This window comes from Genypterus blacodes, unplaced genomic scaffold, assembly GCF_046128005.1.
Source record: "Genypterus blacodes isolate CSIRO-AG114 ecotype Tasmania unplaced genomic scaffold, CSIRO-AGI_Gbla_v1 ptg000168l_1, whole genome shotgun sequence".
In the NCBI taxonomy this organism is placed as follows: Eukaryota; Metazoa; Chordata; class Actinopteri; order Ophidiiformes; family Ophidiidae; genus Genypterus; species Genypterus blacodes.
This window is the reverse complement of record NW_027466969.1, coordinates 139,081-157,500: the sequence shown is the minus strand read 5'-3', so window position 1 is coordinate 157,500 and position 18,420 is coordinate 139,081. Positions and strand designations below refer to the sequence as shown.

The 18,420-nt window shown below is 44.3% G+C and overlaps 2 protein-coding genes across 2 annotated transcripts; one reads left to right on the top strand and one right to left on the bottom strand.

The window, feature by feature from the left end:
• The first annotated feature begins 943 nt into the window (after positions 1-943).
• abcg2a (ATP-binding cassette, sub-family G (WHITE), member 2a) lies at positions 944-8,347 on the top strand. Its single transcript, XM_076167657.1, has 19 exons — positions 944-1,037; positions 1,215-1,286; positions 1,588-1,709; positions 3,576-3,635; positions 3,793-3,907; positions 3,999-4,151; positions 4,262-4,419; positions 4,559-4,661; positions 4,778-4,826; positions 4,897-4,995; positions 5,115-5,219; positions 5,309-5,454; positions 5,591-5,673; positions 5,868-5,957; positions 6,214-6,338; positions 7,301-7,455; positions 7,570-7,659; positions 7,843-7,946; positions 8,200-8,347. The coding sequence occupies exons 2-19, from the start codon at positions 1,251-1,253 to the stop codon at positions 8,345-8,347; spliced, it is 1,941 nt and encodes a 646-aa protein (XP_076023772.1). The 5' UTR covers positions 944-1,037; positions 1,215-1,250.
• Positions 8,348-12,138: 3,791 nt separating this feature from the next.
• On the bottom strand, positions 12,139-16,799 carry LOC143013931 (uncharacterized). Its single transcript, XM_076167656.1, has 10 exons — positions 16,632-16,799; positions 15,989-16,183; positions 15,704-15,888; positions 15,507-15,619; positions 15,150-15,289; positions 14,832-14,920; positions 12,888-14,696; positions 12,626-12,719; positions 12,395-12,536; positions 12,139-12,248 (listed from the first exon to the last, which is right to left on the bottom strand). The coding sequence occupies exons 1-10, from the start codon at positions 16,797-16,799 to the stop codon at positions 12,139-12,141; spliced, it is 3,045 nt and encodes a 1,014-aa protein (XP_076023771.1).
• Positions 16,800-18,420: the final 1,621 nt, after the last annotated feature.

The window sequence follows — 18,420 nt, the reverse complement described above, 5'->3', positions numbered from 1 at the left end:
TTATATACTTTTAGTGTGTCTGACGTAGTTGACACAAATCAAGTTTTTTAGGTAAACATGTGAATTTATCAAAAATGTGTTTTAACCTCCAGCCTGCACCTTTACATGGTTAAATAGCACAGATCTTAATCTACATGAATATATAACTCTAATCAATATAGTGTACATTTTCAAAAAATGTTTTTCAGAAAGTGTTTTGTCCCGACTCTCAAGAATCAGTGGTTTATGTCGTCTACTTGTGCCACAGATGTCAAAAGACATTATCTCCTTTATAAGGACAATAAAGTTCATTGTAACTTGTTATCTTCTATTGTATTTCACATTGAAAGACCAGGTTCCGATGAAATAATCTTTTATCTTGACAATGAGATTGTTATCGTAACGATGGCAGACCTCAAAGAGCCAATATAACCTCAACTCTAACCTCAATACGTAACATGCTTAGTCTGTTGTGTTTACACTCCGTCGAAGTCAGAAATGTCATAAAACTGTCACTTTATTATCTTTTACAAGTCCTAACTTTGTACTCATAGTCGTTTTCTTGCCCTAAGCTCACGTGTGGAGTACGTGTGTGTGTGTGTATGTGTCTGCCTCCTTTTAAATGTATTGTGATCGCGAGGGCTGCTTGTCTGCCACATGTGAGATTTCACACGGCAACAAACTGAAGAAATTAACCACAAAAATGTCACAATTGACCAGTCAGAGTTGTGCTTTCCACAGGAACACAGAAAATATGAAAGTAATGCTTTTCACACACACCCACGCACACACATGCACACACAGGCACACAGAGAGAGAGAGGAAACCTTCAACCTACTTATTATCAAGGCCACACACTCATAAACATGGTCGAACTCTCCACCCAGTCACTGAACAAAGTCTCTCCCCCTCTCTCTCTCTCTCTCTCTCTCTCTCTCTCTCATTGATTCTGCTGTCGAGATCTCCACACTCTCATTCAGTGTGCGATCCTGTGTGAGGGTGTGAGTGTGTGTGTTTTCCTCTCCTGTACCACAGAGAGAGTTTTCTTGCATCAGCAGGTAAGTTATCATTTCATTAACTTGTTCCGTTATTTAGATAGAAGGAAATAGAGTGCGAGCAAATCTATTCTATTCTATTATATCTAATATTGCATCATCTTAATATACATTTCCCTGTGGGTGAAGATATTTCATATAGTGGGGTTTTTCTTTGAGATCTCAGTATTTCCTGTGCAGGTGGAGAGACAGAGGACCTCAGAGAGCAGCGTGACCATGGAGCTGAGACAGAATGGACCCTCAGCACACCAGGTACGTCACCTAACATCCATGTCATGTCATGTGAAGCAGAAATCGAATCGGCAAGTGATTGGCTACAATTCCTGGAATATACAGTATGTGTTTGCGTTTCCTATAGATTTAGCACCTTTCCACAGACAAAGCAATGTAAACAGAGCAGGCTGGACTTTGCTGCATGTGTAAATGAATGTAACCGCTGCGGCTGCGGTGGTCGAACATTCAAATACTTGTCCGCAAAACGATCAAATATAAAAGTATTGATGGCCAGCAGCCCTCGTTCTCCTAAAGTTGTCGACACTGAACTCTTTTGCAGGGAGGCCCACAGCGCCCGGGCGCCGTCGTCAGCTTCCATAACATCCACTACAAGGTGAAGCAGGGGTTCAACTGCCCCTGCTGGAGGAAGGCCACGACCAAAGACATCCTCATCGACCTCAAGTGAGTAGACGGCTGCGTCCAAAACAAAGACCAGATGGCACAAAGTTAAAAGAGTGCCGAGACATAATGCAATTACAACGTTAAGTGAAAACAAATTTAGAGTGCAAAGGTGTAGAATCATCACATAGAAGAGGGGAAGCCAACATGTGACACTTCACATCGTCAATGACTGTTAGGAAATCTGCTGAATCATTGCAGCACAAAACAGGAAGTGCTGAACGCTGAAGGTCATCGCTTCATAAGATATCATGCAAACTTAGCAATTCATAAAGCATTCTTATTTAGTTGGAAAGGCAGAAATGTGTGTATATCCTTTATTCTACATTATTCTATAGCTTAAGTAAAACAGTATGTAGGTCAGAATGTAAACATAACCACCAAAATCATCAAAGAAATCTCAATTTGGATACATTTTACAAGGAAAAGTGTTTTGAAGCTCAGTTTTGATCTGTGCTGCGTCTGTTTCTTAAATCTCATCATTTGGTGATCATCACAGAGGAAATCCTCGGAGGCTATCCTGAACAGGTTGATCAACTTTGCTCTCCTTGTGTTTTGGAAAGCTGCCTTTCTCGTCTCACTGGTGGATGTAGCAGAAGCTGAGATATATTGAATATGCGACATCTGCTTTTCCAGACGCTTCATCAGAGCTTGATGTGTTCAATTGGCAGTTTCCTCTCTTTCTTCATAAAAGTCAAGTACCTTGCACTTGCGCTCATTCACACACAGAGAAATATCTCACACACACTGGAAATGGCACAAAGAAGGCATGCACCATTAGCTAGTGTGGCATCTTGTGCATCTCTGTTGAAGCATGTCGAGCCAATTGAGAAATCTTTACACTTGTTTCCTCTTGTGTGTTGTAACTGCACAGTCCTTTCTATTTTGCATATTTTTTCAGTTTTGCCAAATGCAAACGGAAGACCAAACATTACGCAACATTGACACTCACGCATGCTAAACAATCAACTGGTGCACATAACGTGGCCTGTGATTGGCTGACGGGTCTTAGCAGCATTAATAGCATGTGATCTGTTATTGCTGCTGCTCAGAGCTACAGCCTGTAAGAGCGCCATCCATTGTTCACAGAGTAGAGTTGCAGTCAATGTACGGCACAAGTTAGCCAATTAAGACCAAAATATGGGAGGCATTTCCTAAACTGTGTATGACAGCGTAGTAATGTAACATTACCTTATGTTACCTCACTGTGTGCTCTGTGCTTGTTTGCGTACCTGATTAACGTGATCTAAGACCTGTAAGATCAAATGCACGCACGCATGCACTCACACACACACGCACGCACGCACGCGCACACACACACACTCTCTCTCTCTCTCTCTCTCTCTCTCTCTCTCTCTCTCACACACACACACACACACCGCTACTCACGTTCAAGGAATGAGTGTGTGTGATGTGCTAACGTGTGAATCCATCTCACACACAGGACAAATATTATATGTGGACATTTAGTCTGACAGGGAGAAAGTCACTGTGTGATGTTTAAGTAGAATAATGACAGTGTGTGTGTGTGTGTGTGTGTGTGTGTGTGTGTGTGTGTGTTTTTTAGTCAGTGTGGACCGTGAAGTGCCTGGTCATGTTTGGTGCAATTTGTCTTTTGTCAGGGTTTGACAGTCAGCAGAAAGAGTGAAATGGTGATGAAGCTCTTTCAACACTTTCCCTGAAAAGCTCTTTCACTTCCTCACAAATGTGACGCTGACATGTCACTGAACTTACAATGAAATGACACATGAATAGATGAGGAAGGAAAAGGAGGAAAGCATCACCTCCCTGATAAAACACAACTCTCTCTCTCTCTCTCTCTCTCTCTCTCTCTCTCTCTCTCTCTCTCTCTCTCTCTCTCTCACTCAGTGGCTTGATGAAACCTGGTCTGAATGCAATCATGGGAGCAACAGGAAGTGGAAAGTCATCGTGAGTGAACACAACGTGATCTCACTGTGTGTCTTACATTACCTTGTGTTATGTTTCTACACTGGACCTCACATTAACTTATTACTTTATACATTAACATTACCTTCCCTTATGAGTTATCTTCCTCACGGCAAATGTTGTTGTTGTTGCTGTTCAGCTTCCTGGATGTGCTGGCAGCCAGGAAGGATCCGGCCGGCCTGTCGGGAGAAGTTCTGATTGATGGAGCCCCACAGCCTGCAGACTTCAAGTGTCGGTCAGGATACGTGGTGCAGGTGAGTGAGAAGGGCACCGCCCTGCTGCTGCCCCCTTCATAAGGCAGCTGCTGGGTCTGTGCTTCAGGCGTCCGTCTTCTGTCTCCCTCAGGACGATGTAGTGATGGGAACCCTGACGGTCAGGGAGAACTTCAGGTTCTCCGCAGCTCTGCGGCTCCCCTCGTCCATCTCAGAGCAGGACAAAGAGGAGAAAGTCAACAAACTGATCAAAGAGCTGGGACTGACCAAAGTGGCCGACTCCAGGGTGAGAGGGACGGACGAAAGACATAGAGCTGTAGAGGCTTGATAGTCTGTATGTATACGAGTGAGTCAGTATGTAAAGCTGTGTGTGTGCGTGCGTGCGTGTGTGTTCAGGTTGGCACCCAGCTGTTTCGGGGAATATCCGGAGGTGAAAGGAAGAGGACGAACATCGGCATGGAGCTGATCATCGACCCGTCTGTCCTTTTCTTGGATGAACCAACCACAGGACTGGACGCTAACACGGCTTGCTCTGTGCTGCTGCTGCTCAAGAAGTACACACACACACACACACACACACACACACACAGACACACGCACACGCACACGCACACACACACGCACACACACACTTTTAATTCACTGGTTGCATAAGGAGCTTCTATTAATAATAACCGGTTCCTCTCTTTCCAGGATGGGAAATGCCGGCCGCAACATTATCATGTCCATCCATCAGCCTCGATATTCCATCTACAGCCTGTTCGACAGCCTCACTCTGCTGCTGAACGGCCAACAGGTCGCCCATAGCAACAATACCACAGAAATACATTACATAAAGCTGTGTCACTCACTATCCAGAATCTGTATGACTTGAGGAGTTGGTATTGATTCAGCTGTTCTGCTCATGCACAGGTGTACCATGGGCAGGCACAGAGCGCTTTGGAGTATTTCTCTGAAATTGGTAAGAATCTGAACGTAACCTTTAAGACATGTAAAGCTGTTTTAACTCAGTTTGGGGTACCGTTTCCTAGGATACAGCTGTGAGCCTCACAACAACCCCGCTGACTTTTTCCTGGATGTTTTGAACGGAAATCCAACCACAATGGACCTCAGCAGCAAAGACAAAGAGGGTACGACTGTGTGTGTGTGTGTGCGTGTGTGTGTTATATTTAGGGACATTTGATGTGCTTCTTGTGTGAGATCAAGCAGAGGAACACTAATAGTCTTTCTCTTCCTCTTCCTCCTGCAGATCCAGACTCAGAATCATTATCAAATTCCAGACAGGGTATCGAGGAGAAACTGGTGGAGGAATATCGCAACTGCAGCAGTTATATACAGACCAAAGCAGAGCTTGGTAGGAACTTCGCACTGTAAAAAACTCAAAAATGTGTCTAACAGGCATGTAGGATTTTTCTAATATTAATCCATGTCAACGTTTCTCAGAAAGGATCATGTGTGGCAAACCGACAAAGTCCTCTACTCCCTTCAGAACCATCACCTACGCCAACAGCTTCAGTACTCAGTTCAGATGGGTTCTCAAGAGAACGTTCCGCAACCTGGTGCTCAACCCTCAGACCTCCGTCGCTCAGGTAGGGACATGTTAAGGTGTTGACTTCAAACCAAGAGTCAAAGGAAGTTGTTCTGTCAGGTTGGATCCAGATTTGGGTTAAGCTCTCCTGACCTTGGTGAAACATTACTGACTGCAGTACCGCGTGTCGCCTCCAGGTGCTGGTAACCATTGTCCTCGCTCTGATCATTGGAGCCATTTTCTTTAATGTTCAGATGGACGAGAGTGGAATTCAAAACAGGTATTTTGTTCTTTTCCTGGTCCTAATATTTGTCATGGAAGCATTAGCAAAAGAAGTAATAAAAGTAGCCTCATTACTGACTGAATACTACTACAGGAATAGGTATTGGTAGTGATAATAAAAATATTGGTTGATTTTATACTTAATTGTACATATTGTACTGTGTACTGGAGCAGGTTGTGTTGTTTTCACAGGACTGGCACACTCTTCTTCGTCATAATTAACCAGTGTTTCAGCTCTGTCTCTGCTGCTGAACTCTTCATCACTGGGAGGAAGCTCTTCATGTGAGTCACACCCACACACACCCACACCGACACACCAACACACACACACACACACACACACACACACACACACACACACACACACACACACACACACACACACACACACACGGAGGAGAAGTGAACAAAACGTTCAAATACTCAAACTTAGTACATTTGTGGTGTAAGTGAAGTACACCAGTCAAGCTTCATGTCGTCATGGTGACATCAGGCTCACAGTTTGTCCGTCTCTCTCTCTCTCTCTCTCTCTCTCCAGTCACGAGTACATCAGCGGGTACTACAGGCTGTCTGTCTTCTTCCTGACTAAACTTCTGTCCGACATCATCACCTTAAGGACGATACCCTCCATCGTGTACAGCTGCGTGGCGTACTACATGATTGGTGGGTTGGAAACACACACACACACACACACACACACACACCACACACACACACACACACATTTTTTATGTTTACATTCATAATTTCTTTAAATTTTATTAAAAATTATACTCATTTTACAGCTTTGACTTCAGGCTCATTGATATGATATTGATCTTGAACTCCACACGACCTTGAGATCCTTGCACTCCTTTACTGGGGCAGCAGCTCATTTTCCATTTCATTGATCAATTTGAGGTTATTGCATTTCACCAGTGTGTCAATCTGTGACAACAAAAGACCACAGAAGTGATTTTCCATTATGTAGCTTTAGATAGGTGCCATCACTCTATCAAACTTTATAGCACCTTTCATACATACAAAGTGCTTTGCAGAGGTATAGACGTAATAAAGATTAGATAGGATTATAACCTTATTAAATAAAAACAATAAAACCCCATGTTACCATCCCGTGTCTAGGTGAAAGGGAACATAAACACTCTTGTTAACGGCCTCCTCTAATCGAGCACAGCGATTAATCAACACAACCAGTGATGCCAACTTCCTTTAACCTTGCTACAGGCAGGTTGACTTGTTGCTAGGTTGTATGGCGTGGTAAAGTTTAAAGGCTCCATTGGGTAATCCCTATTGGTGGAGGCGTGCCAGGGTGGGACGGCCCACATTGCAACTGAAGGCCCGGTACATAAAGATGAAGAAGATGAACCAATCTGGCATGGGTCAGCGAGCTCGGCTCCGCCTCCTCCACAGGAACAGCCAATCCTGATGTTCGTACCGCACAGGTGTTTGAATCATGCAGGAAAGAAAGCAAGCAACCTAAAAAAGGCACAAAGCTAGAAGATATTAAATAACACAACACAAGAATACACACAAATGAAGAATACAGGAAAAATCAATCATAAATAAGTTCAGATAATTTTTTTATGAATTGTTTTTGCATTGATCCCATCTTTGGGTCCCTGCAGGTCTGAAGAACACGCCCGGCGCCTTCTTCACCTACATGTTCACCGTGGCTCTGACTGCGTACGCAGCCACCGCAATGACGCTGGCCATCTCTGCTGACCAGAGTGTGGTGGCCATCGCCAACATCTTCATCACCATTTCATTTGTCTTCATGATGGTGACAGACACAAACACATTAGTACACCCATAGACACACACACACACACACACACACACATACACACACAGATGAGTGAAAACATGATTTGAACTTTCCGTCTCACCCCTACAGATCTTTGCTGGTTTGTTGGTGAACCTTCCCTCCATCCCCAACTGGATGGCCTGGTTAAAATACTTAAGTATACCCAGATATGGCTTCGCTGTACGTACACACACACACACATATGCACACATACAGAGCGTCTAATTGTAAAGTATGTAACAGTACGAAATATTTTGCCCTTTGAGTTGAGCTAGAATTTTGAGTTGATCAGATCAAATCACGTTGCTGTTGATGATGGTGTTGATGACGATGGTGTTGATGAAGGTTCCTCCGTCCCTTCAGGCTCTGCAGATCAATGAGTTTGTGGGGCTGAACTTCTGTGGTGGGTTAAACAGCACTATCGTCCTACCAGAGGGTGTACAAGCCAGCTTTACCCCAGCACCGATGTAAGAAACACACACGCACACGCACACACATAGGATTTAGTTATAAAGAACTCTGAGCCAACGCAGAAATGTATTTGGCTCTACCTGCTGGACATAAGGATACATCACATTCTAGTCGTCGCCTGTAGCCATATTGATTTGACGTTCATCCAAGTTAAATGGAAACAAACTACAATGTGGTTTTGAAATTTACAATCTGAGTGGGAGTGCGAGGAGGAACATTTAAAGAGGAACCTTTGTGCTTTTTTTTCAGTTGCACAGGGGAAACCTTTCTGGAGAAGCAGGGGATAGAATACTCCACTTGGGGCTTGTGGCAGAACCACGTGGCTCTGGGCAGCCTGACCGTCTGCTTCCTGGTGATCACTTACCTCAAACTACACTTCATCAAAAAGTTCACTTAGATCTTCATCCCCATCACCCTCATCATCATCAGCACTGTAAAAGCCAAAGATGAACAAGATGATTAGTCATTCATATGGTTTATATTATTCTGAAAGGTAATTATTTAGCGGTGTGTTATTGTGAAATAATTGTTGTAACTTTGCTAGCTTTGATGACATCATTTGGACTTAAGTGTAGATGATGTCGGTGTGTCCATCATTGTTGTAGGTCGATGACATCATAATCACTAGAAGCAGCACAGTTTTTTGAGTGCACGACGAAGAGGCAACGACCACAGTCACCATCAAACCTCATCAAAACTCCACTACATCAAAACCCTCACTTAGACCTTCATCATCATCATTGTGATCATTGCACTGTGTTTCCTTGTGTCATTCTTTTGTATGTTAATTTTCAGATTGTATAGTGCGCAGGTATATGAGGATGTGAGTCGGGCATTTATGAATATATTCTGTGTGTGAAGCAAACAGTGCTGCGTGTGTTATGAATTGTCGCACTCTTGTCTTCTAGTAACAAATGGGCTGAAGCCAGCTGATTTTTGCACTTTACACTTTGAACAAGAAATTTGTCACATAACCAGAATAACTTCTTATTTATACCTTTATAAGTAATAAACTACAGAATTTGCTTCATAAAACTCCAAAAGTAGTTTTTCTGTTTATTAATATACTAAATACTTTTGTTGTTATTACTTCTACAGTCCAGTAGGCTCTGTGTTTGGTTGTGTTTGTGTGTTGGCAAGTGTGACAAGATCCAGGGGAGAACCCTTTAAACGTAGGTACCTGTCCACCTGATGAGGGCGCCATAATAACCACCTTTCCCCTTTGACCTTTAGCTTTTGAGAATCAAGTTGATGCTGGGGTCCTTTGGTCAATCCTCATCCATCCATGTAAGCCACGCCCACATGCACTGAGGAAGAGTTTCTGCCTTTTCATTCTTGCCATTTGTTTGCATCTCCTCCTACAACAATGGGTCAGTTGGCAGCTAAATAGAAGTTATAGCTTACTCTCTTTCTCTCATTGGTCAAAACAAGATAAACCAATATTGTCATTTAATGCATTTCATTTACACAGCATTAGCACTTACAACCTTTACTTTAACTGTCCCCTCCACAGCAGAGCACACACAGTGACAGACACAAACCACACATCTGGGTCCTGGTGTGTTTGTGTGTACAGTAGTAGTGTGAAAGGAGACACCATGGCAATCCACCATTGGTATGAATGTGCCAGACGCTGTGCTACACGTTGTGAAATCCCAACTTGTTTCACATGAGTTCTGTCGGTTATCTCTGCAACAAGACCAACACAGGGAGCCACAAATGCACATGCACATGCACACACACGCACACACACCTCGTGGCAGCTTGTATTCAGTGGGGAAAACCCATTGTGTGGGGAGTGAATGAGTAACAGTTTCCATCAACAAACAAAACTACTGTTTATTTTGCCTTTGAGCCAGGCATTGATCCCGCTGAGACAGCCTGCAGACAGGTATTCTCCCAAAACTAAACCAAACAATGAAACGTTTATCAGGAGCGCGTCATCCCACCCAGGGTATGAACCCGTTTGAGGAGATAAGCTGTAAGTTCTTAACGTGAGGAAGTGTTAACAAGGTCAGGGCGAGTGTGAGGAAGATGATGACGCCCTCTCGACGAATAAAGTTTAAACAGCCGTGGGCATTAAAGAGCTTTTACACTTTTGCAACACCAAACCACAAATCCTGCTCCGTCTAGACATCATCCATCCTCTTCCTTGGTTATCCTCCTCCTACTCACTCCTTTCCTCCCTTTTTATCCCTCTATCCTCGTCTTCATCAGCCAGACTGCAGTCAGTCTTCCAACTTGTCCCCCTTTCCTCTCTTCTTAAAGTCATCATGTTCTGCAGGGTGAGAACTGTTTCGCTCACCCTCCTCCTCCTCTTCCTCCTCAGGATTCACTGCACAGACTCAGCTGAAGGTCAGTACAAATCCCCAGATTGGCCTTGTTTGTCATTACTGGCTCGCAAAATTTTAAATCAGGGGCTTTTCTCATTTTTAAAGCTGAAATTGCAGGAAAGACTCGCAGTTCTTTCCTCTTTGTTTCTGTTCATACGTTTACATTTGTAACAAAAATAAACATAGGCTTCTAACTGTCCAATTTAAGTCTAATGTAGTTCAACCAGGTGTGATTCGTGGATTTGTGGAAGACGATTGGTTGTTCTGAGCCAAAATGTAAACAGCCGTAAATATTTTAAGGCGTCGTCTTCGTGGCAGCTTTGATGCGAACGAGACAAGAGGATACTAACACCTCACAGCTGTCACCATCAAATATGCAACACAAAGTGACAGATCGGATAACAGGTCAGGCACCTTTATGTAACACGCACACACACATTTTACCAGGTGAGTAAGTGACGGAGAGCAAAGCAAAGGAGAGAACTACAGATTGTTTTCATTAGTGATTTGTCCATTGATTATGTCTAAATTTGTGTTATATACAGTTTAGTCTATAGATTGTCGAAATTACTGACAAATGACCAACACACATTTCTGGTCCATAGATGAGGTTCTGCTGGCTTCCTTGTCGGAATCTGAGTTTGAAAATAAAATAAACGTGTGCAATTGGAACTCTTGTAATTCTCTTTGTTCCAGACAGGAAGCGACAAAACACAAAAATAACTTCTAACAGCACAACATCACCTTCTGTATCCCCTCTCTTTCCTCCATCAGCGCCCTTCCTGCCCTCCCTGTATGGATTTTATCCCCCAGAACTGGACGGTTATGTTGTGAATGACCCTTGCGGGAATCTGCCCATGTCCGAGCCGAGCGCCACCACCCGAACCACCCGAACCACCCAAACCACCCAAACCACCCAAACCACCACAGCCAGTACCAGGAAGGTACCAGTACACATCCCACCATCTCTTTATTCCTGCAGATTGACCATCTACAGGTCACCTTTATGCTCTGAGAAAATGATTTAAATTTGTGTAATTCCACAGCAGGTAACAGTTACACCCGAAACGCCGCAACCCAAAGAAGCTACACCCAAAAAGACTGCGCCACCAATCAGTGAACAGCGCCCCTCTGGAGGACCAAATCTAATACGATCTGCGCCGCTCTCCCACCTCCTCAGCTATCTCATGGACAAAGGCAGAGGATTGAACGGTTATGTCTCTCAGCCAATAGCGGGGCGCCCTCCAGCTAGCGGCACGACGTCGTGGAGCGACGAGTTAGCCGCGCCATCGCTGAAGAGAGCGACGACAGGCAGCAACAACAATGAAGCGGCTTCATCGTCTTCAGAGGAGTCGAGTGAATGATGACGAACTTTAAAAACAAAACCTGACAACCTTTTGAATTTTCTGCTCTTTGATCTTTTTTATTGTAAAGTGAACATTTGTAGCTCTGCAAGGAGGAAAGTACTTATTCTTTCTCGAGCAAAAAAAGTTTCATTTATGAGAAATTAAACTAATAATCAGAGTCAATAAACTGTGACTGAGGTTATCTTAGCCATTATCTCAACCATTTCAATAAGTGTGGATTTTTAAACAATTATTTAAAAGGTGCACATACAGAATGAATGACTGATTTCTACAAATGTCTATTATGTACAATATCGTATTTACACTATTCTGTGAGCGGACATTTTTCATTGTTTACATCTCAGACATCTTTGCTAGCAGATATTCTGTGCTTCTGTGTGCGCTCCACATGCTTACAAATGAAGGTCAAGGTGGCGATAACCGCACACACTTTCACATTCAAGTCTCTACTTGGATCCTCAGAGTGTGACACACACATACAAAGGCCTTTAGGGTGTGTGTGTCTCACCACCGTCCTGTCCATGCTGGTGTTCTGTCTGAGTAATGGAGGGGATCGGATGTTTCCTCTGATCCTTGGTGGCGCCTTTGTTGTGTTTGCCTGCAAGCACAGGAGAAAAAATTGAGCAACCACTTCCTTTTGCGGGTTTATCAATGTATACAACGATTCCTCAATTCTCTTGGTGTGTCGAGACAGATATGCTGTCAACTAATGTACACGTGTACAGTGTGTGCTTGTGTGTGTACCGTCTCTCCCTCTGAGCTCAGGCAGTGTGGCGCTCCTTAGATCTGGGAAGTGAACATCGGACTTCCTCTTTGCGACGGCAACACCGCCGTTACCAAGGTTACCATGGCTTGACAAGAAGGAACGCTCGCGGATTATTGAACTCTGTACAGGCGATATTGACAACGTTACTTTTGGTGAGAATGACAGAATTTCTGAAGCATGAAACACATATCACACTCACACTCCAGTACCTGTGCAGTGAGTGTTTCAGTAATGTGGGTGGGTGGAGTCTGGTGCGTCAGTCTGCTGTAACTGCCACCGCGTCGCTTCGGCTTGTCTATACATCTGTGATCACATTAAACACACACACCGATGCAGAAGCACATCCCATAATATATCAAATTGTATCAAGTTGTGTAACTGAGAAGAGGTCCTAGAAATATTATGTTTATTGTCATTTTCGTTGTGAATTGACAGGACAAATGAATACTGCCGAAACAAGAACCCCAGTACCTGAGGCTGAGGGTCCCTGGTTGAAGCCCCGCCCCCTTGCTCGGGTCACCGCAGTCGAAGCCACTGACAGCGATAGATGGAATGAGGGGCGTGGAGGCAGGAGGGAAGAGTAGAGGGGTGGAGCAAGGAGGAGGGGGAGGAGAGCGATGAGATACGGTGTTTTCAATGACCGCCGTGTCCCTGTTAGATTGATGGATGGAGTTTCTGGACACCGCGTGTTCTGACGTTGTCGTGACAGCTGTCAAATCAGTGAGGGAGGATGCATTTGATTGATCTTTTCTCTCTGCTTTATCATTTTCACTCTTTGGTCCAGGAGGAAATGTTGCTTTTGGAGGTTGGGACTCAATGATGTTACTAGAATATTCAGGGTTTCCACTTTGCTCTCTTTCCACCCGGTTAGAACCTTTAGAGACCTGATTCACGTCCTCTTTGGTTGTCCACTCTGTTCTCTGTTCCACTCTGTTCTCCTTACCAGACGCTTTTAATGGTGTGATGGTAGTGCTTGCTCCTGGTGTGGAGGGGTGGCTGCTTTTTGAAGTGGATGTCAAAATCGTCTTAGATTCTAAAATCTGAACGTCTAAAACTGACTTGGTCGTCGCAAGAGTCGCCTGGTTTGTCTTCAAGCATCCTTGCACCTTGTTGGTCTCTTTGTTTGAAGCTTTAGAAGCGTCCTCCTGAGATTTCATTGATACTACAGTATGTTGACCTTTCAAAGGTCTGTGGGACGTGCACGACGTGTCACTTGGTTGACGGCCATCTGATGACGTGGCCACTTTGTACGACTTTGGATTTGAAGTTCTGCAGCTGTTGTCCGTTGTGTTCTGATGAATTGTAGCAGCCTGAATCGAGAGATCTGAGCATTTTGAAGGTTTGGTGGGGGAAGATGCAGTGTTTTTGGACGTTGTTGCCCCAGAGGTTAAAAGAGTTTGGACTGTTTTAGTGTTTAGAGATAAAACCTTTTGACATCCAGATTCTCCTCTTTGTTCTTTGTTGATGGTGGACTGATGTGTTTGATACTCTGTAACATCTGCGATACTTGGGGCAGCAACCCCGGTATTATTATTGCTTGACACTTCAGAAGTTGTAAGAGTCCAGTTGGCATGTTGGCAGTTATGGAGAGAAGCTCTTGGAGAGGAACTTGTAGCTGGATCCTCTGTGATTGAGTTTTTACACGTTTTGAGCACTTTTGTGTCATCACCCCCAATGCTACAATCCAAACCACTTGACTTGACGTTGCTAGAGTTTATTTTGGATGAATAAGCCTCTTTTATATGCTCCTTATTTCTCAAACTGTCCTCTCTTGGTTCCAGATGAGCAACTTTCCCATGCTTTGGTATGGTTCTCACTGTGTTGTTGTTCTTCAGACTTGTTGCGGTCCTGACAGCTTCTGGTGAATATGAAGTTCCAGTTTTAGTCGTTTTAGACATTTCCAGCTCCTTCCTAATATCTCTGCTGACAGCTTTTCCCGGCTTACTTCTCATCACTGCTTTTGCCGCATTATTGACCAGCTTGGTACCTGAGGTTTCAGCTTGTTTGATGGCCATCAAAGGTTCAGAAGTTTGCTGGATGGTTTTGGGTGGCTTAGAGGGGTCCTTCCCTTTTAGTTTTGCTGTCCTGTCTTCTCCCTCCTCCCTCTCTCTCCTCTCCTTCACCTTGTTGATTTTCTCTTCCATGTCTTCCGGTTGTCTCTTCTCTTTACCTCCCTCCCTTCTCTCCTCCACCTCTCTTCTAGGAGTTTTGTTTATTTTGGGAAGCGTAGAGTTCTCTCTGCGGTCTCTCTGGATCTTAGCATTCAGCTCATCCATGAACCTGTAAGGACGTGTGAAATTAAGAGACACAGCAGGTTAGCAACTTGATTTCAGACTCAGCCAACAGTCGAGAAGTTAATTGTTTCATTTCTATTTACGGTTGGCAGTGCTTGAGAGCAAAGGTGCGTAGAGTTACCTGAGGTGAAAGGAGTCGTGTGTGAACAGAAGATGCTCTAGCAGTTCTGAACACTGAGCTCGTGTCTCTGGATCCATCTGGAGACAACACTGGTGGAGACAACACAGACTGAACAAACATTCGAGCAGGTAGCATCAACATTTAACTCCTTAAGCCCTGAGGGAAAAATAGACCCACTAAAAAAGTCAAAGCAAGCGGTTAAGTTTGGAAATACTCAAAGAAGACAATGTTGTTGACCATGTGGTTTTGAGACAAAGTTACTTATAAGACAAAATATATTCCATCTATAGTATTCATAAAGTATATACTTTGATGTACCTGTGTCAGGTGGAGCGCAGTGTGTGTGACTGTCGGGTAGCGCTGCTGCAGTGGGACGCTGACAGAACATTCTGGCAGTCTGACCCCAGAAAACACTGGATTCCTGTAGAACAACTGCTGGTGATGCTCCATCAACTTACCTTCATTGAGCAGAAGACAGCAGAGACAACTTATTATCATTAAAAGGTTGTAATGCTCAAGCTTCATTTAAGAGGTTCAGCATTTTAGTTTCACCACATTCTGCAAAATTGTTGACTAAGCTCTGACCTACTTATGTCAAAAACAGTAACAGTAGCCATCTAATGAATGGTGCATGTGTGTGAGCGTGTGTGTCTGATTGAATCTGTGTGAGCTCACCGAAGCACCTGACGATGTGGTAGATTTGATCGAGGTCAGAGTCGCCGGGGAACAGAGGCTGCCCTGTTAGCATCTCCATTAACAGACATCCTATGGCCCAGACATCAACGGGCCTGTAAACACACACACACGTTTGAATCTCCTTGTGTTTCCAGTAACGTAAAGCGCACACAGCTGGTCTTTGAACAAACACTTACTTGCCGTACTTGGTGTCTCCCACCAGTAATTCGGGGGCTCTGTACCATCGGGTGGCCACATAGTCTGTGTACACGCCGCCCTCAGCAGGTGACGCCATAGTGCGAGCGAATCCGAAGTCGCAAAGCTTGACCACACCCCCCTGAGAGATCAAGATGTTCTCTGGTTTGATGTCACGGTGAATGATCTGGCGGGGAAGAAGGCAGACTTGAGAGACCGAAGGTGAGACCTGGTCAGGTAGAGCGCGAGGGGAGTTTGTAGGTCCAAACTCTCGCAACCAGGCTCACATTTTGCTGGTGGCAGAAAGCGGCGGCCCTCAGGATCTGGTACAGGCACTGCCGGCTGGTTTCCAGGTCCATTCCATTTGGATGCTGCTCCAAGTCGTCCAGGAGGGTCCGCTCCACAAACTCAAACACCAGATACCAGCGGCGGCGGCGTTTCCACACCTCCAGAAGGTTCACCAGGTTGTCATGACGCAGTTGCTTATTGGTTAGAAAGATAGCAAACATCTAAGAATCAAAGGGAATAGCTGCTCTTCTGCTGAACATATCATAGGCTCACAAGTGCTGTTTTCATTTACCTGCATTTTTGGCAATGTTAAATGTACAAATAGAAGAAACATATGGAAACACTCAAATATCTGAAAAAGCCTTAAATACTGCAGAGTATGCAGGCTTGAGATGGATCGTGTTATCAGTCGATAAGATTAGTTTTTGGCTTAATGGTCTTAGTAGAACATGATGTCATTACAGCCCAAATATTTGTTCTTCTGTTTGGTGTGGTGGCGACATTTAAAGCTACAATCATATAAAAAAATATGACACTCTGCTGTTTAAGTTTGTCTCTGCATTGGCCTGTACTCAGGTTTCAGGCCCGCACACACACCACTCACTGCTGAGAGAGCGACTGACTGCATGGATTGACACCTACCCTGAGCAGCTTGATCTCCCTCTGGGCGATCTTCTTCACCGTCTTGTCGTCGTCCGAGTCCATGAACTTCTTAATGGCGACGAGTCGGCCCGAGTCTCTGTGGCGGCACTTCAGCACAGTGCCATAGCTGCCCTCACCCACCAGACCCAGGGACTCGTAACGGTCCATCGGACTGTGCAGCACTGTGCTGACCACACACACAAACACACACACAAACACACACACACACACACACACACACACACACACACACACACACACACACACACACACACACACACACGCCAGGGACATGTTGCTAGTCTACATTATTTACATATTTATATTATTATTATTGTTATTATGTCACTATCTAGGCCTTTTCAAAATGAAATTTAGAATTAATCACAGATGATTTAAACATGCAGGAAATACAGAAAAAAAGAACAAGACAAAGCATCTATAAATAGTGTTGAAGTATTACATGAATTCTCAAAAGATCAAGCAAAAAATCCTGATTGTAGTTCAGAAACTTCAGAAGCTGCTTTTAATTACAATGACACTGCACCTGGAGTTAAGCACATAGTTTCATGAAGTCTTTAAACGCAACGCACACACACGCGCACACACGCCACACACTAACCTCTCAATCTGTAAATCGCTTTATCGCTGTAATCGGCACAGGAAGCTTCCGATATCAAGATAACGTAAACACTGGAGTAACCGTGTGATTACGTGTTAGTGTGTGAGCCGTCTCATGGACACCGGAGAGGACACTTGACTCCCATCGGTATTGCGTGTTGCCGCGTGTGCGCGCTTGTCCAGGCCGTAGCCATAGAAACGCCCCCACGCACTCCACGCGGAGAGCTACCACGTCACTTCTTTTCTCTCTTCTTTTGTAAAGTGGAACTTAGTTTACATGTCTATTCAAATCTTAGCAGTCGGGTTTAATGATTAATACCCAAACGGAGTATTCCCCTAATCAAGAAAATGACAAATCTGTAGTCTTCTGTACTTCGTACTACAAAGTTGTCCAACAATCTTAGTCGAGTTTGCTAAATTGTCAATTCTATAAAGCTCGTAAAAATATGTAGTTGAAACCGTTAGACTCCCAATGTAGTGTTTGTGTCAGTACTTTTGAATTCCTTTCTAACTTATCAATCGCGTCTCGAGCACGCTGATGGTCACGAGTGCGTCATTATTCATAATGTTATTCCTGTTATAGCTTCAGTTTGCCACTGGGTGGCGACAGAGACCAGCAAAAAATGCAAACCTAATCTAAAGGTCTGATTTCATATTTTTGCCTGTGACATTTAATAGGGTTGTTGTCGCCTCAACGGCCACTTGGTCCATGAATCAGGGACTTCCGTCTGAACACAGGTTGTTTTTTTGCATTTCCTAGAATTACAATTATACTGTACTGACCCTCTGTTTCTTTGTCTGTCTGTTTATTTGTCTGTATATCCGTCTGTCTGTCTGTCTGTCTGTCTGTCTGTCTGTCTGTCTGTCTGTCTGTCTGTCTGTCTGTCTGTGTCTCTGTCTGTCTCTGTCTGTCTGTGTCTGCCATGAACGCACCAGTAGCCCTGTTGTGTGCTATCCATGGTCCTGAAACCCAATCTCTCTCTCTCTCTCTCTCTCTCTCTCTCTCTCTCTCTCTCTCTCTCTCTCTCTCTCTCTCACACACTCTCTCTCTCTCCCTCTCTCTCTTTCTCTCTCTATCATTTTCTCTCTCTCTCTCTCTCTCTCTCTCTCTCTCTCTCGCACGCGGAGTTCTGACAGACCATCGCAGTCGAACGCCTCGTACTCCCGG